At 31.5% G+C, this 21,928-nt stretch overlaps 1 protein-coding gene and 1 non-coding gene across 2 annotated transcripts; both read left to right on the top strand.

Moving 5' to 3' along the window:
* Positions 1 to 16,917: 16,917 nt before the first annotated feature.
* Positions 16,918 to 18,873, top strand: LOC108328319 (cationic peroxidase 1). Its single transcript, XM_017562176.2, has 4 exons — positions 16,918 to 17,198; positions 17,626 to 17,817; positions 17,947 to 18,112; positions 18,338 to 18,873. The coding sequence occupies exons 1-4, from the start codon at positions 16,968 to 16,970 to the stop codon at positions 18,721 to 18,723; spliced, it is 975 nt and encodes a 324-aa protein (XP_017417665.1). The 5' UTR covers positions 16,918 to 16,967; the 3' UTR covers positions 18,724 to 18,873.
* A 620-nt stretch (positions 18,874 to 19,493) lies between these two features.
* Positions 19,494 to 19,585, top strand: TRNAY-GUA (transfer RNA tyrosine (anticodon GUA)). The gene is given in 2 exon segments: positions 19,494 to 19,530; positions 19,550 to 19,585. It is a non-coding gene; the product is annotated as a tRNA-Tyr (tRNA).
* The last annotated feature ends 2,343 nt before the right edge of the window (positions 19,586 to 21,928 follow it).

The raw sequence follows: 21,928 nt of genomic DNA, 5'->3' as shown, positions 1-21,928 counted from the left end.
GTTGAAAATACTGCTATTTGTGATGTAATTTTGACACTAAATGCACCATTTTCTGCTTACAAACTTGCTTGAAATCATATTTTTCCGTTATGTTGTGTGAATAAGAGAGTTGAGGCTGAATTTGATGTTTTATGACTAATTTCCCTTGTTTTGGCAGGAAATGAGATAATATGGAAAGTAGAGATGAAGTGCCATGAAGATGGAGCTCATGAAGGCCTGGAAAAGCACTAGAAGGGAGGAGTGCTCGAAGCTTGGGCGCCCTTTTTGGAGGGTTAAGCACAGAAGAGTGTCGCTCACCGCCCGGGCGCCCCTTTTGGGGCGCTTGAGCGCCAAAAGCACAAAGCTTGGGTGTCCTATCTGAGGCTTGAGCGTAGGGAACCACCGCTCACTGCCCGGGCGCCCTAAGTGGGGCGCTTGAGCGCCAGTGACACGGGCTTGGGCCTTGTTTCTGTTCTGTCTTCGCTCTATTTAAAGGACCCAGACGTCCTAGGTTTTGTATCTTTGGCTTGAGGAGCACAGTAGCACACTTTTTCACCTTCTGAAGGCGGATTTGGATGCGGAAGCTTCCATCTTCTACTTTTAGGGGTTTTCTATCTCATTCTTCTCCATTATTCATCTAGTTTCACCATGTCTATGGTGAACTAAACTCTATTTTTTATTGGGGGATGATGTAACCTTGTGAACTCTCATGTATTTGAATTGATTCTTAATAATACATGCTTTTTCATTAATTATTAGAGTAATTCATCTATTACAACGCTTGCTTTGTTTAACTCATTCATTAGTATGATTTAGAAATTGTATGAGTGTCAGGAGGTTCCTTACAATTCAGGTTCTTGTTGAATTACTCCCAAGAGTAATATTGCTCAGGGATGAGGGTATGAGTCTTGGTCATCTTAAAGCTCTTGATCTTCACATTTAATTACTAAGAATGCTAGGAATTGCATGAACTGGTGATTAAGGACAGGCTTATTCGTCGAGGGATCGGGTTTAAGTGATTTAGTGAGTGACGTTAACATTAATGCATAAAGAATAATTCTTACATACATGAGAGGGAACTTGGTGAAATCTAACCCTAACAACATACTCATCTCATATTACACAACATCTGTTCATCACTGTGCTATTATGCTATTGATCAAACTGCATTCATATTTAATTTGTTGTCTTTGCATCTGAAACCAATGATCTCGTTTTCTTTAAGTCTTAATTAATCGAGTTATCACACGACTGTCTAGTGCCGAGAGTCCTTTGGGATACGATACTTGGTCTTACCATTTTATATTACTTGTGTGATTCGGTACACTTGCCGATCCATCAACAGTTGTCACCTTTATACGCAACCTCCAATATCTCCCAATCTTCCTTTGCTGATTTAGCATGCGTTATTTTTTCGAATCCTGACTCATGTGCTACATTGTAGAGAAAATACAATGCTGACTCATCTCTTGCACGTGTTTTCTTCAACAGGGTTTGTCTGTCCACCGTTTGATGTTCGTCTTCATCAAGTTCAACGTACCCGTCTTTCACCATATCCCAAATGTCTTAGGATCTCAACAACGCCTTCATTTGGCACTAATTATCATAATTGGTTTTTCTCGTCAATTGTGGAACACTTATACCATTGACAACCTTTGACATTTCTCTAAAAAAAATCAAGCATTCATTTTTTCCCTCATGGTGTTTGATTCTCCGCTCTCTCTCCTTTTTATTTTTCCTCGGTATTCAAAGCATAAAGCTCTTATACCTCTTTGTTAAATAAAACACACTCAACTGTTGAACACAGTGCAAATATTTTCGTTAGAGAAAATAAATGCGCGCTGCACTCCACACTAGAATATATTTCTTTCTGCAAAACTAAACCGCTGCGCCACAAATATTTCTTTCTCCCTCTGATAAACAAAAAACTTGCTCCATTCTAATATATTTTTCTTGATAAAATTGTTAGAGTACCTTTTCATTCATATAAAATGGCTTTAAATAGTCGTAAACATGACATAGGCAATGATCATGTACAATATAATAATAACAACCTCAAATAAAAACTATATAATATCTATCTCTAATTCACTCACTATTTTCTAAATAAAAACTACGTTATGTAAAACTTGCAACAACAAACAAAATATTAAAAAAAATAAATCTTAATGTTTTAAAGCTTATACAACCTTTACACACTAAGATTTGATTAGATTATACACACATTTAAACTAAGATTCCAAAGCTTCCTTATAGTGATTGATGAGTCGATCCATGCATTTTTCCTTGCAACCTTATAGTGATTTGCGTGGATGTCTCTTATTATTTCCTTCCTCGTGTTAATTCTAATACCCATCCTCCTAAGACATACTTGGGGGAGGGGATTATATTCTCCTATATAAGGACTAATTCTACACATATGCCTTCTAATATCATCTCTAGAAATTTTTAGTAAGGCCTTTTACCCATATGTGCTCTGCAGGCTTAACCTACCATAATATTCCCCCTTCTAGTTTTGTTGTGTTTAATATTATGTTCATTACATACATATTCCAAGTTGTAATAATATTTCTAAGCCTAAGTCCGATTCCTATAATTGTTAGCTTTAGAGATTCAAAACTGTGAATAATTTGTATAACTTAACAAACCATCTGATTTATATTTAGTTATGTGCTATAAAGTCAAAAATTTGATACATTGAAATAGACATCAACATCAATCATAATATGAAACACTCACCTTTGGAATCTTATACTTTATTCATATCCACACTCTTATTTGTGTATTTTCTTTTATTTTCTATATACTGTCCGAAAGGTTAGGTAAGTTGTCCCAATACAATAAGGAATACTGTTGTGATTAGTTCGAGAGAAAATATCAAGACGAAAGGACAATTGAAAAAAAAAATTATTAAAAATTTAAGTATGAATTTAAATATCATATTAATACAAATTAAAAAATCTCTTAAAATTTTGGATTGAAGATGAAATTAATTCTCTGTATCTAAGTTGGACTCATGGTGTTATATCTCCTAATAATCCTTCAACCATTACATACAAAACATCTTACTATGAACCTTACTTTTCCTTAAAACAATATTTATTTAGATCTATAGACTCCATATCAATAGGAGTGCTACTCACATACCTTTCATGATATTCTGCTTTATTAGAACGTTCTTATACGCAAGTGCTCAAAATGGACCCAAGTTAGATGAAAATGGGTCCAGAGTGTTAAAAAAAAAACAAAAAGGACACCTTTTACACGAGTAGAGTACTGACATATGGATTAGGATGGCACGTGAAAGGACTTAAGGGGACATTGACGCAAATACTTGAGCTGTAACATGACTAACTTGCCTTCCTTCAATTGACTTGCTTCCAGATAAACCATCACCTGCGCAATGCATGCTGTCACACTTTATTCAAGAACAAAACCCTAATAAACCAACTCAACTTCGACTTCTCTTAGTACTAAGGGATAAACTACCCTAATAGTTCTTTAAACAAGTTAACACTAGTGCATAAATAGTGTTTAACGTCACGCATTTAACGTCTAACGAAAGAAAATTCAACATAAAAAATGATTGATAACATTTTTGTAAATAAAATGTCATTAAATTTTTACGACATAACAGCGACCCCCTCAAATCAGACGTCAAATCCTCCTTTAGACGTCGGCATCCCAGATCAGACGTTAAAAAGGTCCAAAAATATCTCATTTTAAGCGTCAATTTTAATTTTTTTTACAACATAGACATCACCCCCGAAATCAGACGTCAAATCCTCCTTTAGATGTCGCCCCTCCCCCTAGATCAGATGTCTAAAAGGTCCAAAAATAAACGTTGGTGTCCCCAGATCAGACGTCAAATCCTCTGTCAGAAGCTGCAAAATCAGAATTGAAATGTCACCTTTTCAGACATTAGATGTCGAACGTAGAGGGGGTCGTCGTCTAATAAACATTAGACGTCAGATCCCCTTTCCCAAACGTTAATAAGCTGCAAAAATATCCATAAAGTAGTGCCAAACTGGATTTTTTTAGTAATTAGACGTCGGATTTGGAGGGGGGTCGACGTCAAATGCTTTTTTAAATCTCAAAAACTCAGAATACGAGCCTCACTTTCTTTCGCATTTTCGTTTAGCTTTTTGCTTCTTTCACGTTTGCCATTTTTGCTATAAGGTATGCTTGATTAATTTTCTTCCAATTAATTTATTTTGCACCGATTAACTTTAGTTTGCACGAATTAAATTTCGTCTGCACATTAAATTTCGTTTGCACCAATTAATTTTGGCTTATGATGCAATTTTGTTTGTGAGTTGGTGAATTTTGGTGGTGACGGCGAGTGCCCAATCATAGTATATACAATTTTATGATGTGATATAATGATTTTTTGTATTTCAGGTGTGGTAATACTGTAGAAACAAATTAAAACAAAAAAGACGTTAGTTTAGGAGGGGTCCGACGTCAAAATTGATGTCTAGGGAAGGAGATCCGACATCCAATTGACGTTTCCCAATAAGACGTCGGATCCAAATTGGACGTTGAATGTCAAAAATAACAGACGTCAAAAGCTTTTTTTGTAGTAAGTTCAACATAATTAAGTTTTGTTGCAAATATATTAATTAAAAAAAATTAAAGCCAATGATTTATTGTTTACTATAAATAATTAAAAAACATATATGGATTGCCAAACGGACCAACTCACTCTTTGACCAATATCAACTACAAATTATACAAAACGAACATGTACAAGCTAACTTAAACATTTATTCATTTGTTCATTGTTTATTTCTAAATTTGTTAATTCAAATTATACCAACAAACCTTTGAAAATAAATAAAAGATATTTTGAAGTCAAAGTATGACTCTTGGACAAACTTAAATAAAAAATCAAAATAAATTTGAACTTTTGTAGTGAGAGGAGACCTTAGAAAAGTATGTGGGAAGGAACGAAACGAGAATTAGTTTGATAAAAATATTTTTTGTGGTAGAGAAAAAGAAAATCAGATTCAATTTTATGAAGATAGATAGCCTAGTGAAGTCCCTCTGTTAGAAAGCTTAGCTAACTTAATGTTTGAGATGAGTGTACATTAGATAAGGACAAAGAAGATATTTGAGATTGGAAAGACAGTAACACTAATATATTTACATGAAATCAACGTAAAAAATAATTAAAAATAGAATAATAGGGGAAGATGCTGATATATTTAGACAATCGTGAAATATTAAAGTTTTTTCATCCGCTTTACATGTGCATGAAAATATTGATTAATAGTTTGATATAATATAGTCTTTTTGGATGCATAAGAACACTATAATTTAGGAGTAATGAGAAAGAAGCGAATGAAGTATTTAATTTAATCCAAGTTAAGGCTTTAATTTAGATTACAAATAAAATATAAAAAAAAAAAGCTTTTATACTGGGGCACTTATGTCCATTTATATCCATAAGTTCCTTAAGTAGTTAATTCCTAAGAACATATAGTTAATATGCATATAGTTAATTCATAAACGAAATTTTTGTTTTTAATATACATATACTAACTTTTGACTAATATAATCAAGGAAACGAGAAGGGTTATTTTCATAAACTTTGATTTCTCTGTCGAAGCCTATTGAAACACATTTGCACATTTGAAGGATACAAATATGTGAATGCAACACGAATAGAAATAAGAAAAATCAAATAGGAAGAATATGCAGGAAATCACTATAAAGTTATACAGAGATATTAATCATGAAAAAATTATTTAAAATTTAACTTTATGTATTTCTATTTTTTTTTAATTAAGACATGTGGAAGTAAAGTTATTTTTGTAAAATATTAATTTTTTAAAATTTATATTGCAACTCGTTTAAATTTACTTTTTAAAAAGACCAATTTATTTTTCATTAGTATTTTATTGAGTAATTTGGTTTAAATTGTACTTTAAAATTATTATTTTTTATTTAAGTTTATATTTTGAAGATTTTCTTTTAAATAATTTTATTTAGAATTAAAGAAAAAAAATTAAAAACATCTATAGTTATCTATGAATACCTCTAAATATTAAAAGAAATGGCATAGATTTGTTTTTATATATCTGACCAATAAAAGAGTGAGTAATGACACAAACTTCTTTAAACAGTATAATATCCGACTTGCCGCGTCCATATATAATAGTTGTATATTTAGAATTTATTGTTTTTAAATTATCCATAATTAATGACAACTTATAAGAATAAAATCAGTATATTTGGAATAAAATTTTTAAAATTGAATAAAACTAGGTAATTAATATATATATATATATATATATATATATATGATTTGTCTAATTATATTATAATTCTTTTGTAAGGAGTATATTACATTAACTAAAATCAATATACATTGATTAATCTAGACCCAACATTACTAATATAAAACAAAATATATTTGTCCAAGAATTAAAGAAGATAATTTTTTTCTATAGTAAAATTGAAAATTATATATACTGTGGAGGTTAAGAAACTAATAGCCATTAGGCAATAAAAAAATATTTAAGAAAAAGTATATTAAATGTGAGTGTATTTACTGAGGAAGTTGTGCGAATGTTGTGCTGAACTGAAACTTTATTGGTAGAGAATAACAAAAAAAAATTATTGGTTGAGAATAACAAAAGAGGTCATATGAGTTAATGGTTTTTTTGTTGTTCTTGAAGGTTGGAGCCATTTAGTTGAGATGAAGACCAAGAAGGGGCTTGATGTTAATGAGGTTGATGGATGAAGATGAAGAAAATAGAGGTTGAAGACGAAGAATGAAGATGCAGAAGAGGAGAAATCATGTCGTATTCAGTTATAGGGGAACTGTATTCGGTTCCACCTCAAGCAAGAAAACTGAATGGGGTTGTATTCGATATCCCGCCAGTGTATTTGGTTCTCCTATGAGATTTGGTTCACTGTCATTGTATTCAGTTCCTCCTTCATGGTATTTGATTCCCCTTTCGTATATTCGCAAGGGGAATTATGTATTCAGTTCCCACCTCTATGTTATTCGATTTTCACTTCGTATAGATGTATGTATTCGATTCCATGGGTTCCCACCTCCATGTTATTCGGTTCCATGGTTTTCATCCTATCAATATCACCATTCAATGGAACCGAGTTCTCTTTGTTGGAGGCTCAAGAACAAGCATATTTGTCCCTCCTTGGGAAGTCTCCTCTTATGGTAGGACTCACACTCATTCCAAGTGTTGCTGCCAAATGAGCATGTACCATATAGCTCGAACCTCTTTATTTTTCATCTCATGAGAGTTTGGAACAACGTTCATTAACTGTTCTGTTATTTTTTCTGGTGAGATTCATTGTTCTTTAGAATGTAGTTTATTTAATTAGAAATCGCTTCAATTAGTCTTGTGCACATGTACTTAGAGATTAAAGCATACATAGAATCAAGGTGGGTGGTTAAGGTTCTGCTATGAATTTTGACCTTTCCCATGGGTCTAGATTTGAATCTCGTGATGAAAATTTCTCTGCTTTGTGAACAACTCCTTCTTATAAGATTCCCTGAAACCTGGGGGCTAATTGAGTAGTTACAACTCTTCTCTTGGCGGATCTCCTTCATGCATTCTCATCATGAATTTGGTATCCTACCTAGTAGTATATACTTAACCTTTATCATGGAAAAATGAAGTATATGCTAGCAAAATGATGAAGATGAAGTTTTGATGATGTCCAAATCAAGTCAAGAACAACCAAGATTCATGAAGAATTACTTTGAAGACCTGTATCATAGCTCATAGCTTTTGTAATAATTGTATTTTGATGTTTGGAACTTAGGAAATTAATGGTTTTTAATTCTCACTAAAAAGAGATGTAAAATTGTATTTAGAGTAAAAAACGTGCATGGTTAATCGATTAACCAAGGGTATTAATCAATTGTTACAGAGGCAAACTGAAAACCACAACAGCAGTAGGTTAATCGATTAACCAGGATCGTTAATCAATTAACGTTAATCGATTTACCAGGGTAGTTAATTGATTAACCAGGATGACCGTTTGAAAAACTAGCCGTTTTTGAGCCGTTGGACTATCCGTTGGGGAGTTAATTGATTAACCACTTAAGTTAATCGATTAACACTGTCAGAAAGGCTGAAAACGAAAAATGGAAGAGCCTTTGCTTGAGTCTATAAATAGATTCTCATTTTCTCTCAGCAACAACTCTTCCCTTGTGCTCTAGAACTCATAAACTCTTGAGAATTGTGAGCTATTGTTCTGCTAAGGAAACTCTTGTTTGTAGAGCTGGTGAAGTGCTGCTACGGTGACAGAGGAATAGCTGGTTCATCCTTGGTGTGTCTAAGGAAGTGTTCGGAAGAGGAAGTCATCCTTCGTGAAGTATTTGGAGGAAGTGTTTCATCCTTTGTGAAGATTCAAAGGAGGTGTAGGTTCATCTCTTGTGGCATCAAGAGAGGTTTTTCTAAACTTTTACAAATTGTATCTTTGTGATTGTAGTTTGTAATTGTTTTGTGATTAGTAAATTGTTTATCTTGTTTTGAGATAAGCGACTGGACGTAGGATTGGTAAGATCCGAACCAGGATAAAATCATCTATGCAAATTTCTCTCACCCTTACTCTATTTACTTGTTATTATTAATTGCTAAGTAAGTTTAATTGAGAAGAAACTTTTAAAGACACACGTTTTTATTAAGAACCAATTCAACCCCCCCCCCCCCCCTCTTGGTTTATTGTTCCACGCTAACCCTTCCGGTGTAGTCGCTCTGACAATATATACTAACCTTTATTTTTGGGTAATAACCAAGATTTTGTTGCCCTTTAATTTAGCTGAATATACTTTTTTTTCTTTTTATTGTGTTGTGGAAGTTTGCTTGGATGGAACATTGCCTGATTATCATTTTCAGGCCACCAATTTATTATATTATGAAGTTTTAATCATTTCAGAGGTCCCTATTTCTACAGAATCATCTTAAATAGGTCATCATATTTTTTTATCTCAATTATGTCCCTAGTTATGTAAAATTAACTCTTTGAACTTTACCGTTAATTTCAATGGACAACGTTAAATTTACTGAGTCGTGACATGCTGACCAAGCAATTCATTCAGATGTGGCACACTGAGATCACATTAGGTGGAATTTAATTATGCATTAGGTGAAATTTAATTATAAAAGGCGAAATAAAGCATTGTCTTCTTCCTTGGGTGTTCTCTTCCTATTAGAGTGTTTGAAGTTGTAGTGATTTCACGCATCGTGCGAACAAATCATTCAAAAGTATTTTATCCTTTTTGTGCTTCTCTTAGCCATCAAATACCGCAAATACTAAAATCAGTCAATCAGCCACTAACAATCAATGCCTTTATTCCGTTCATCTAATACTATTTTTGAAAACAGTAAGCAAAAATGGCCTAAATGTTTAAACTTTTAAATAAATAAAACTTAGGGGGTTTATACATTCTAGAATCTTCAAATCTTAAACATTAAATAATCATTGTTGGGTGATCCAGTTACCTTGGAAAGTTCATCCCAAATAATTGAGAAGCGCAACCAGACAGAGAAAACTAGAATTACAATACCCCCAAGCTATAAAGAATACACCTTTCAAGATCAACGATAATTTATCCTAGATTCCAAAGCAAATACTTGAAAAGGGTAGGAAAATTACGCATGCCTTTGATCAGCATCTCCTCAACAGAATCGCCTTTGGAGGCCAAGAAGTAGAATTTGAGGACAAGCGTTTAGGTGGGGTCGCATACCATGAGTTGGGGGCATTTGCTGAGGATGTAGTGGATCTAGGGGGCGAAGAAACCGTGGGTTTGGAAGAAGGAGATGACGAAATCGAGTTTTTGGACAATGGTGAAACGAAGTCGCTTGGATAGTTTCAGTATAGCCTTTGGTGTGAAGCTGCAGGTGTTGGTGAGGTAGGATATGGTGAAGGAGAGAGAATCGAAAGTGGTTGTTCAGAACAAGAAAAAGGGTTTGGGGAAAGAATAGAGAAGAAGTTTTTTGACTTAGCCTTAGGCGGTGGCAGATAATAGTGTTCACATCGTCAAAATGAAGCTACGACCACCGCGTCTGATTTTTGATGGCGTCGAAGATCGCGATGGATTGAGAAACTCTTTGCTCAAAGGAAACAAATAGAGCCTAGATTCTCCGCTTCTTGTTCTGAAACGAGGAGGTTGCGATTTGAGATTCGCCTCCGCCAAGGTTCTGTAGTTCATCGTCGCGAATGTCGAGTCGAAGATTTTAGTAGCCGAGAAGGAAGGCGTGGTTGCGGAATTACTGAAGTCGGTGGCGCTGGAGAACAATCCGGTGTTGGTCGAGGTCGCGTTGGTGAGTCTGTTCGCGATTTCAACGCTGAAGCAGAACAAACTGAAGCTGGTGAGTCTCGGCGCGGTGAGGGCGTTGTCGAGGCTGTTAGTGGAGGCGAAGTTGGGAGCAACGGCGGTGGAGAAGGTGCTGAAGTTGGTGGAGGCAGTGTCTTCAATGAGGGAGGGGCGGAAGGAGATATGCGAGAACGCAGCGTGCATGACGACGGTGCTAAGCAAGGTTCTGAAAGTGTCTACCGTGGCGACGGAGCATGCTGTTAGAAGTCATAAAATAAATTAGGTTTAATTATTTAAAACTTGAAATAAAATAAATTTCACCTAAGGCGACCACACTGTGCCACATCATTAAAATTTGCATAGTCAGCAAGCCAAGACATAGAAATTTTAACGCGTCCAATCCAATTAATGGCAAGGTTCTAGTTGACTCAATTTTGTAAAAACAAAGACCTAGTTAATAAAAAAAAAGGCTTAATACCTCTTTTGGTCCCTCGAAAGGGAAGGAATGTTCAAGTGCGTCCTACGTTTTTTAAAAAGTTAAATGTGGTCCCAACTTGTGAAAAAAGTGTGCAATTAAATCCTTTTTGGTCACGGCGTTAATTTTTTAACGGTGTAACTGACAGCATGGACTGAACAGTACGGACGTGTCTATTTTATGTGAATGTTGGCTTTCTGAGGTTAAATGACGTGTAAAAAAAAATATTTTGAGGGGTAGGGGCTGTTTGCTCTGTATTGAAGAAGATGCAGATGTTGATGGAAGACTGGCGATGAAGGATATACTTGCAAGTTCAAAGAGTTCGCGGCGGGTGACTTTCATCATACCCATTTAGGTTCAAGTTCACGCTCCATCCTACCCATCCTACACAATGCATCAAGTTCATTCTCAACCACTTTCAATACAAATAGATACCCAACATCAAGATACCAACTCGTGATCTTCATCTAATCTCAAGATTTTCTTTCATCTGCAAAAAAAAAACGGATCAAAGCACAAAAAAATCCCTCAAATTCAGTACATTCAACCCAAGAATACATCCCCAATCTCCCAATTTCCACTTAGTTGGCAAACTCTAAACTAGCCATCCCAACCCCCATCCACATTCAGTCTCCACCGCAACCGTGAAGCTCCCACCGCCGTCGCTCACCACCAAGCTTACCGTCGCCAGCACACTGTTGTAAGTCGTTTGACCACGACCCCAAACCCTTGCGCCATGACTGTGACCGCGACCCCAAACCCAAACCCCAAATCACCACCAAGCTTACCGTCGCCGGAGACATGGTGTCTCCGGCCTGCTTCTCGTTCTTCTCGGGAGGGCAAACGGCCAAAACCTTAACTCGCGGCAAGTCACTTTGCCACCTCCTAAAGGCCTCCCTTCTCTTGCTCATTCTCACGGAGGAAACCCTAAGAGGGGTTTGGGCTTGGCCCATCTTCAACGCAAGCAAGCAGCTCTATTCTCTGTCAAAATATTGTTTTTTTAAATTTAAATTTTACACGTCACTTCCACGTAATGACATAAACTAGACACGTAATTATGTTTTTCCACGCTGTCAGCTGTACCGTTAAAAAATTAACGCCGTGACAAAAAAAGATTTAATTGCACACTTTTTTCACAAGTTGGGACCATATTTAACTTTTTAAAAAACGTAGGACGCACTTGAACATTCCTCCCCTTTCGAGGGACCAAAAGGGGTATTAAGCCTAAAAAAAAATACGGGAACCTAATTTTAAATTGAAGTTTGAAAAATTATTATTTAATTTTCACTTAATTGTTTTTTCATAAATATTAAATTTCACTTCAATAAAAAAAACATATCACTTGGTAGTAATTATATTAAAAAAATATTATATTTTAAAAAAATTATTTCAATTTATTAAATTACAATTTTTTTACATTTTTAAAATTAATTTTGATAATTAATTTTAATTTTTTTCTTGTTATAAACATTTTTATAATTAAATAAATAATTATCATTTTATATTACTTTTATAATTAGGGATTTTTTACAATCTTAAATTTCTATGAACTAAACAGTTCTTTTATCTATCAAATCCTACACTAATTCTTACAAATTTTATTTTCAAATTTAATCTCACTCACTTCTAAATCTACTCAAATAAATAACAATTAATTCACTTTCAAATACATTGACTCTCTCCCAAATTATTCTTTCAAAGTAAACACACCCTACAGGAAGGAGGGAAGTGACCTAGAATGGACACTCCAATTTGGTTTAAACTTTTTCAAGCTGCGTTATCATTTTATTCTTTATCTCCAAATTAAATAAAATAATTTTACATTATTAATATAACGTTTTTGTATGTTATTTTTTTATACATTCTAATCAAGTTTTAATTTTCTAATAAATTTAAATATTTTTAATTAACTTTATATTAAAAATTGTACTATATTAAGTATTCAAAAAAATTATATTTTTAATTAAATATTTATGATTTAATTTTACTGCAAAATGTGGTAATGTCGGTATGTTGCATTGTTATTGCTTATTGTCTGCATATTAAAAAAATGATTTAATTGAATTTTATTTCATAAATTTGAGTATTTTAAATTGCATATTATTAAAAAAAATTATCATGTGCTATACATTTTTTATACTTTTAATAAAGTATCAAAGAAACATTTGAGTGCTTTAACTCATATACTTAGCAAAACCTATATGATTGGAAGGATACCGACTCTTGATAAATCTTTCTCCGTATTTGACTAGGTGAAGTGAGAATAACATTTTTTTCAATTTCAAACTAAACACCACAAATTTAGACAATAAAAAATAAAATTGTGAAACTTTAATTATCTCCATATTTTATATGGAATACTAACAAAAACTCATCAGCCATACAAAATAAGTAAAGATAAGAGTAACAAAAACTTATATCAGCCATACAAAGTAAGTAAAGATAAGAGTTCTAGAATTTTATTCATATTATTTATGTTTATGGTGTTTTGGGCTTATGATTACAAAATCAAACGATTACATCACTCCAAAAAGATAAATATTCAATTGATATATATATATATATATATATATATATATATATATATATATATTAGATAATTAATATAACAATATCTTTTAATAAATTTCAATTAAAAATATTTAAATTTATAATAAACTTAAAAGTTAATCAATCTACTTTTATTTTAATTTCATGCAAAAATACATAAAAAAAAGATGGTTGAAGACAAACTCAAATAAAAGAGATTAAAAATATATATTAGTTCTCAATATAATAAATTTCTTTAGATACTCAAATAAAAATATCTAAATTTATCAGAAACTTAACTAAGTCTTCATATTTAATATAAGGATGTATTTTATAAAATTAGATTTATGATATTATATATATATATATATTATATAGATCTATATATATTAATAATATGTATGTAAAGATATTTTTTACTATTCGAAAGAAAATAAAAAAAATTCACCAATTCACATTGTTTACTTCATATAGTTTCAAAAGTTGGAAAGAAATATCCAAAAAAGTTTTCAAATATTTCGCTCAGATAATGGTTGAGTTCGGAAAATTAGTCGAAGAATTGTAGCGAAAATTCGGCCTTAAGAATAGTAGCGAAATTTGGAAGCATTTAGGATTCAACGTTATGAAAAGACTTTTTCCACCCTAACATGCAAAAATAACAATTTAATTTTTCATGGAAATATATGCATACGGTCCAAATAATTTTCGTTGTATCCTACTCAGCACATTTCTCTATATATTTAAAAATATAAATTTTTGAATAATTTTTAAAATAAAAAATATCTATATGTTAAAATTTATGTATATATAATTTACTTTTTAAATAACTTGAGCGAAAGTAATGTCTAATGTTATTTATAAACTTAGAGAAGAGCCTTATTTAAGCATGTGTATATAAATTTTTTAATCATTGTTGGTTTCGGAGACTGAATTTGAAAAAGTGAAAAAGAATGAATTTAAAGAGAAAGAAAAGAAAAATCCTGTTTGGTGTTAGGATAACAGTTTTGAAAATAAAGGAATTTGGATTTAAAGTATGTAAAAGGTTTCATATATGTGTTAAAAAAAAAAATGTTTTAATAGATTAAATTGTGAGATTATAATTTTATTCTTATGCATAAAATTAGTTTAATTTAATTTAATTTAATAATTAATTAATTAATGTTAAAATGTGAATCATTAGTTTAAATAAAATATGATTTATTTAATTTAATTTAAAATAAAATGTAAATTATTAGTTAAAATGAAAAAACATAATTAATTGATGTGATTAATTTAAAATAAAATGTAATAGGTTGAAATTAAGTTAAAATAAAATTTGCATGTTTAATTTAAGCAATTATTTTAAATTTTATATGTTAAACTTGGATTATTATAATCTGTGAGCCCTTTCCAATTTCCATCAGAAACTACTTCGTTGAACACCACTCAAAGCATAATCATTAACGTTCCTTGTTTCTTCAGATGCTAACATCTATTTCAGTTCTTGAATTTTATCGGTGAGAAGGATCGGAAAACATATCAAAACACGTTTCGTTCAAAAATAGTGACACCGGAATTGATGCCTTGCTAACTAATCAATGATAGTCAATGGAAACAAATTGGTACATCACGTTATCCACCAAAGCACTAAATTATTAGAAACATAGCATAAGAGTGGGCTAAGATAAATTAGATAGATATTAAGGATTAAGCGTAACTATCAAAGGTAAAAAAATAAAACCTTTAATAAGCGATATTTAACATAATTTTATTAGATAAAATATTAAATCGTCTTCTAGGTATTAGTGTCAATTAAATTGTAATATTATTATAATCGATTTTATCTAATTCTAAATGATAAAATTTTAATCTTTTACGACATTATATTAAAAATATAAAATCATTTTTGAATAATTAAGCTACTAATGAGTTAACTTGACCAACCATGCAAACAATTTTTATTATTTGTAGTAAATAAGTATTTGCATTAGTGAATGGATTTTAATAGAGTTTATTTAATGTTAAATGTTAATGGAGACGGTTTAACCAATTCTATCACAACAATAATTAGTCTTAACTTTTTTAATAAACTAATAATTTTTTGTGTTATGCTGGATTATTAGTTTCGACTTAGTTGATATTATAATAAAATTTGCTTAATATTAGATGTTTATAGGGTCATCTCAAACAACTATAAGATGATATTAATCATTTTTAACTTTTTTTAAAAGGTAAAAATATTTATCTTATTATCATACTCAATACTAAATAAAATAAAGAATAAAAAAGGGTAATATTAAGATAGTTTATATTAATCCTATTTATTTTAGTATTTATATTTAAGTTAGTGTTAGTTAAGTTGACAATAATTTTATTTATCTTATGATTTATTTAACTTAGTATCAATTTATACATCCATTAATATAATATATTTTTAATATTTATTTAAATTAATTTTGAATAAGTCAATACTAATTTATATGTTAAGGATATGTTTGTCTTTATGACCATAAAATAGAAATTATATATTATTTTTAGTTTAAGAGACCAAATTTAAATATGACAAATATTTTTATTTATATTTTTTTTCTTCATTTTTTATATAAATTTTCTCATGCTCATTTACTTCATTTTGGCTCATCTCATATTTCTTTATTAGCACTTATATCCTTCCTCCACATTCATCTCATTTAATCATGTTAGTCTCTTTCATCCACTACAATTTCTTTTTATTTCATTCATTCACACTTATCCTTTGTCCATATTTCATCATATTAATCTCTTTCATTCACTATAATTTCTTTTTATTTCATTTGGTTGGAAATGAGAACATCATATGAAAAATTAATTTTTGAAATTATATTATTGGTATTGAGTAACACCAATTAAATTAATGTTAAAAATATATTTTGTTTAGTATTACTTAACCTACACTGAATTAAATAAATTTTAAAATAAAAAACATATTAACCTTAGCTTGCTCAACACGTTATTTAGAGTCGACTTTCTAAAATCGTCACTGTAATTTTATAATTTGTTACACATGTGGCATAAATCCGATGTAATTAACTAATTAGCATTTAATTTTATTTATTAATATAAGTTTTGACTCAAACTAAATATTTATTTTCTTATAGTGAATAAATATATAAAATTAAATTAAAGAGAAAGTTATTTAAAAAAATTTAAAGGGTTAAGGAATATTCATAATGAACTCAACTCAAATTTGAAAATTTTGAATTAATCAATGCATATATTTATGTTTACGAAGAAGATGTATATCTAATTACAGGTTTCAAAAAGAAGAAAAATTCAAAATTACGTACATCACTCTTTTAATGCGATTATATCTATATTGAAATTACATCCCTTTCAGAAATTTTGTTTCATTTGTAAAATTCCTTAACCCATCCTTTCTACAGGTCTCTAAACTTCTAAAAACAGATAATAAACGTTTTATTAATTTAGTATTTTTAATGAATACTAACAAATTATTAGAAACATATAGGAAAAAAAACCCTAATACATATTTGATGAATGAGTCCTGATTGGCTACTAGAGCATGCATAAATTGACTAATAAAGAAAAGTACAAAAGAAGACTTCCTATATAAAGGTGACGAATATTAACACCTAATCACAATCAAAAACCTCTCTCTATCTGTTTTATACTTCGAATTTCTACTTAGAGTTTTCCATTACAATCATGGATACTACTCTTTTCTCCATGAACAAACCAACCTTCAAAATTCGCTTTTTCTTATTCTTATGCTTCTTCATTGGGATAGTTTCATCCCAATTGTCCTCTGATTTTTACTCCACAACCTGTCCTAATGCACTTTCAACCATTAAGAGTGGAGTCGATTCTGCTGTGAGCAATGAAGCTCGTATGGGGGCATCCCTCCTACGTCTCCATTTCCATGATTGCTTTGTTCAAGTAAGTCAACTTACCCTCATCAATCTTCTTCTTTTTTATGTTTTTCTAACTTATAATTTCATGTTCCTCATGCACACACGCATGCATGTTCTTATCACAGAAAAAACCTTGAATTATCTGACAGTGCTACGAAAAAGGAAACCGTGATAGTTGAAAATTCGTAGCAGACTTCGTAGGTAGCTTTTTTCCCAATAAGTAGGTAATCACCAAGTCAACGTAGAATCTTCTCTCTTAAACACATATATAACTGGATTATATTTTATAGCTGTCATTAAGATATTATAATTATAGATGTCTACAACAATAACTAGCTACGTTAACAGTTTAACGGTTAATATTTACATGATCTAATTTTATTGACTGTATTAAGATCTAATTTTCCATTAGCAGAAAAGTGATATGTTTGTTCATAATTTGATTTGTTCAGGGATGTGATGCATCAGTGCTATTAAACGATACATCAAGTTTCACAGGTGAACAATCAGCAAGAGGGAACGTGAATTCCATAAGGGGTTTTGGTGTAATAGACAGCATTAAGTCTGAGTTGGAAAGCTTGTGCCCTGGTGTTGTTTCTTGTGCTGATATTCTCGCTGTAGCAGCAAGAGACTCAGTCGTTGCTGTGAGTCGCATATATCATAACCCTAGATAATAAAAATACAATTTTTTTTCTTTTAAGTTTATAATTTTCAATAACATTTAATTAATAAAGTTAACTATGTATGCACTAATATTGAAATATGTGTCTTAGCTTGGTGGACAAAGTTGGACAGTGCAACTGGGCAGAAGAGACTCAACCACAGCAAATTTAGATGCTGCAAACTCAGACTTACCTGGTTTTACTTTCAGTCTACAGCAACTTATCGATTCTTTCTCAAAAAAAGATTTCACCACAGAAGAAATGGTTACCCTGTCAGGTATATATATATATATATATCTACAATACTAAATTATTTTGGACCAAATATATTTATAACCTACGAACATACAACATTTATTCCATATAAAAATATTATCAAACACCATTATGAGTATAAATCACGTTACACCTTGAACAGTGAAAGATTTCATTATATATAGTTACATAATAACTACGTTTACCATGCACTTCATGTTCTTCCATTTTCTAATACAAATTTCAGGAGGGCATACAATTGGGCAAGCTAGTTGTTCAACTTTCAGAACAAGGATTTACAACGACACCAACATAGATTCATCGTATGCAACATCGTTGCAAGCAAATTGTCCTAGCGTAGGTGGTGACCGAAATTTGGCTCCTCTTGACAGCTCCCCGACCACCTTTGACAATGCTTACTTCCAGGATCTGCAGAGCCAAAAGGGTCTCTTGCACTCAGATCAAGAGCTTTTCAATGGAGGATCCACTGATTCTCAAGTAAATGGTTATGTCAGCAACCCATCAAGTTTTCAAACTGATTTTGCCAATGCAATGGTGAAAATGGGGAACCTTGGCCCACTGCTCACTGGGTCAAGTGGCGAAATCAGGACCAACTGCTGGAAGACCAATTAAAATATTGGGCCTTGTTGTACCAATTATCGTCACTATATTTTTAATGCTATGTAATATATATAGCACTTAAGGGAAAATACCAAAATGTTTCCCAAATTGTAATGTCAATTTTATAATTAATATGAATCATCAATGTTTAGTTGTGTTTAATTTTGACTGGGTTATATCTATGATACGGTTTGGTTCAACAAAACAATAATTTGATAACTACCGAGAAAAAGGTTGCCTATTTTTGTTCTTAAAATTGGAATTTTCTTCACTTGTTTGAATTTTAATTAGTTTAGTTACTTTAGATTGAAAAAAGTTTCACTTTAGTCTTTTAAAGTGTTTATAAAATCAAATTAATCATTTTATCAATTTTCTACAATGACAGTGTTAATTTTGACTTATATGATATATCGAACTAACCAAATTAATATAATAAACCGATAGAGGCGAACTTCATCTATTAGAAACATTTTAAGGATCAAAACAAAACTTTAGACTTAAAGTACCAAACTGAAATAAAATAAACGATAAAAAATTAATATTTGGTCCAACTTGCAAAATAGTTTTTCAACTGAAACAAAATGCATGTTTAGACGGCCTTAAAAGTTTGCCTTCATGCCATAACAATTTTAACAAGAGTAAAAATATAATATCTTTGAAAGTTCTGTTAATGATATGAAATATGCATCTGTGGTTTTTTTTTACATGTTTTTGACGAAATTATAGGAACTTAAAATTTTAAAATAATGACAAATACTAAAAGTGTTGAACCTTAAGCATATCCGATCTTAGCTCAGTTGGTAGAGCGGAGGACTGTAGTTGGTAAATCTAAATAGCCATCCTTAGGTCGCTGGTTCGAATCCGGCAGGTCGGAAATCTTTTTAATTTTAGTTCCATTTTTCATTCTGCTAATAGGATCTTCTCTATGCACGACTTTCCTTTCAAAATTATTATTACTTATAAGATTTTTTTTAAATTGTTTTTTCAGCATTAATGATTCTTATAATCTCTTCTCATTTTTTAAATAATCTTTTTTATTTTAAATTTAGTATATTAACATTGTATTAATAATATAGTTTATTTATTATCTTTATTGATAAAGAGTTCACATAAATTAAAAATAATATATAAAATAAAAGCAAATTTCATTTTATATAAGTTGATATTTTTGCAAGTAATTAATCTTAAATTTCACTTTTTATTATAATCTTTTAGACTAAATCCTACCAAGTTGTGGTTTCCAATAATATTTTATCTTGGTGCTGCGATTAGGACAAACATCTGAACTGATATCTCTACTATTTTATTCTTATATTTGATTTCATCTTTAATTAAAACACTGCAAATATATACAGAGAAGTCGTAGGTTGTTCGGTTGTTTCGTTTTAACATATATGTGTTACCTTAAATACAAAAGGTCCCATCGTTTCGTATTATATCACCTAGGCAAAATTATATGTGCAATAGAATTTGTGAACGCGTATTCTTCTTACAAGAAAAAAAAAAACGAAAATAAGAAATACAGCATCTCATAAAAAAGAATGAAAATATTGTGGCAGCCATGCATGCATGGTATTAATACAGATGCATGATGCTTTCCTTTGTCGGAGTAGATGGCTCCACTCTACCCAAAAAAGAAATTCATCCAAACGTAAATTAATGCTGCCCCAAACATTATCCATATACATGAACCACATTCTAAACCATACATATCATCATCTTCTCTTTTCAACCCGTGATAATCTAACCCAGACTGGAAAAGGAGGGAACTTAGTAATAAACATTATTGCTTTCCAGTCATATGGATCAAGAAAAATAATTTAATTAAAAACATATTAATAATATATTGACAAAAAAAAAGGCTATGGTAGCATAGATTAAATTAAGAGGAGAAAATCTGATTGGAAGCAAATTACACTAAATATAAGAAAGAAAAAGAAATCAAATATTACCATAGGTTTTCAAGTAATTGTTCAAAAATTAAAATTTGAAACGTGACTTATTAGGATGAAGGTCCATATAGATTCAGGTGGGTCGAAGATCAAGATAGACAGTGACAAACTAAAGGTCAAAATGAATCATCCCAAGTTAAAGGTTGAGACGATCCATTCTAGATTGATGGTCAAGATGGATCTGTCGTGTCAAAGGTTGACATCGGCTATCCCGAACCAAAAGTTAAGATGAGTCATTTTAGGTCGAATGTCGAGACGGGCCATCTTAGACCAAAGGTCAACCGTCACAAGCCAAAAGTCGAGACGAGTTGTTCCGAGCCAAGACGGGTGAGACAACACTAAAGGTCGATACAGGTCGTTATGAGCCTAAATTTGAGACAGACTATCTTAAGTCTAGACAAGCTCGTTTAGGCCGAAGGTTGAGATGAATTGTTTTAGGACGAAGGTCGAGATGAGCCTTCTTGTATTGAAGGTTAAAACAAATCGTCACAAACATTGTGATAGGCTAGTTCGGGTCAAAGGTGGATACAAGTCCGCATGGCCGAAGTTCGAGATGTGTCATCCTAAGTTGAAGGTTAGGATGGGTCGACCAGATTGAAGGTTGAAATTGGTCGTTCAGGGTAGAAAGTCAACATGGATCATATGAGGTTGAAGGTTGAGACGAGTCATTTCGAATCAAAGGCTATAACGGATAGGCTCGAGCTGAGACCGAGACGAGCCAAATCGTGTTGAAGGCAGAGATGGGTTGTCGTCGGCTAAAGGTTAAGACGAGTAGGCTCAAGCTGAAGATTGAGAAGATTCAACTCAAATTTAAAGGCAAAACGAGCTATTATGAAATAAAGGTTGAGATGAGTCTACTCGGACCAAAAAACAAAACTTGTTAGAATAGAGATTAGATGACCTGAGTTGTCTTGAATCGAAATACTAATTTTTTCAAGAAAAATTGTGATGAGTAGTCCTTAAAAAAAAACTCATTATAAATTATTCCAAACTGAGAGAGACGGAGTCAAAATGAACATTGGAAATTGAAGTTTTGAGTTTTATACTTATTATTATCTATATATCCAATAATATATTTAAAAAAATTATGTTTTTTCATGTTTGAAAAAACACCCATGAAACTACCCCACTCATAAGATTTTTGTGAGTATTTGAATCCTATACAATTTTAATAGATAACTTTTTTATCTGTGCGCTTTGTTACTATTGAAAAAGCAGAGAAAAGTATTGAATAAACGGTGTATGTATATTGTATCTCAGCACTG

The sequence above is a fragment of the Vigna angularis genome, chromosome 2, assembly GCF_016808095.1.
Source record: "Vigna angularis cultivar LongXiaoDou No.4 chromosome 2, ASM1680809v1, whole genome shotgun sequence".
Lineage (NCBI taxonomy): Eukaryota > Viridiplantae > Streptophyta > Magnoliopsida > Fabales > Fabaceae > Vigna > Vigna angularis.
The sequence above is the reverse complement of the archived record's forward strand: the minus strand, read 5'-3'. Positions and strand labels throughout refer to the sequence as shown.

Bases quoted from the DNA above. Each gene is read 5' to 3' on its own strand.
- LOC108328319 (XM_017562176.2), top strand. From the start codon at position 16,968: ATGGATACTACTCTTTTCTCCATGAACAAACCAACCTTCAAAATTCGC. The intron at 17,818-17,946 runs GTGAGTCGCATA...TATGTGTCTTAG, and splicing joins CAAGAGACTCAGTCGTTGCT to CTTGGTGGACAAAGTTGGAC. The intron at 18,113-18,337 runs GTATATATATAT...TACAAATTTCAG, and splicing joins AGAAATGGTTACCCTGTCAG to GAGGGCATACAATTGGGCAA.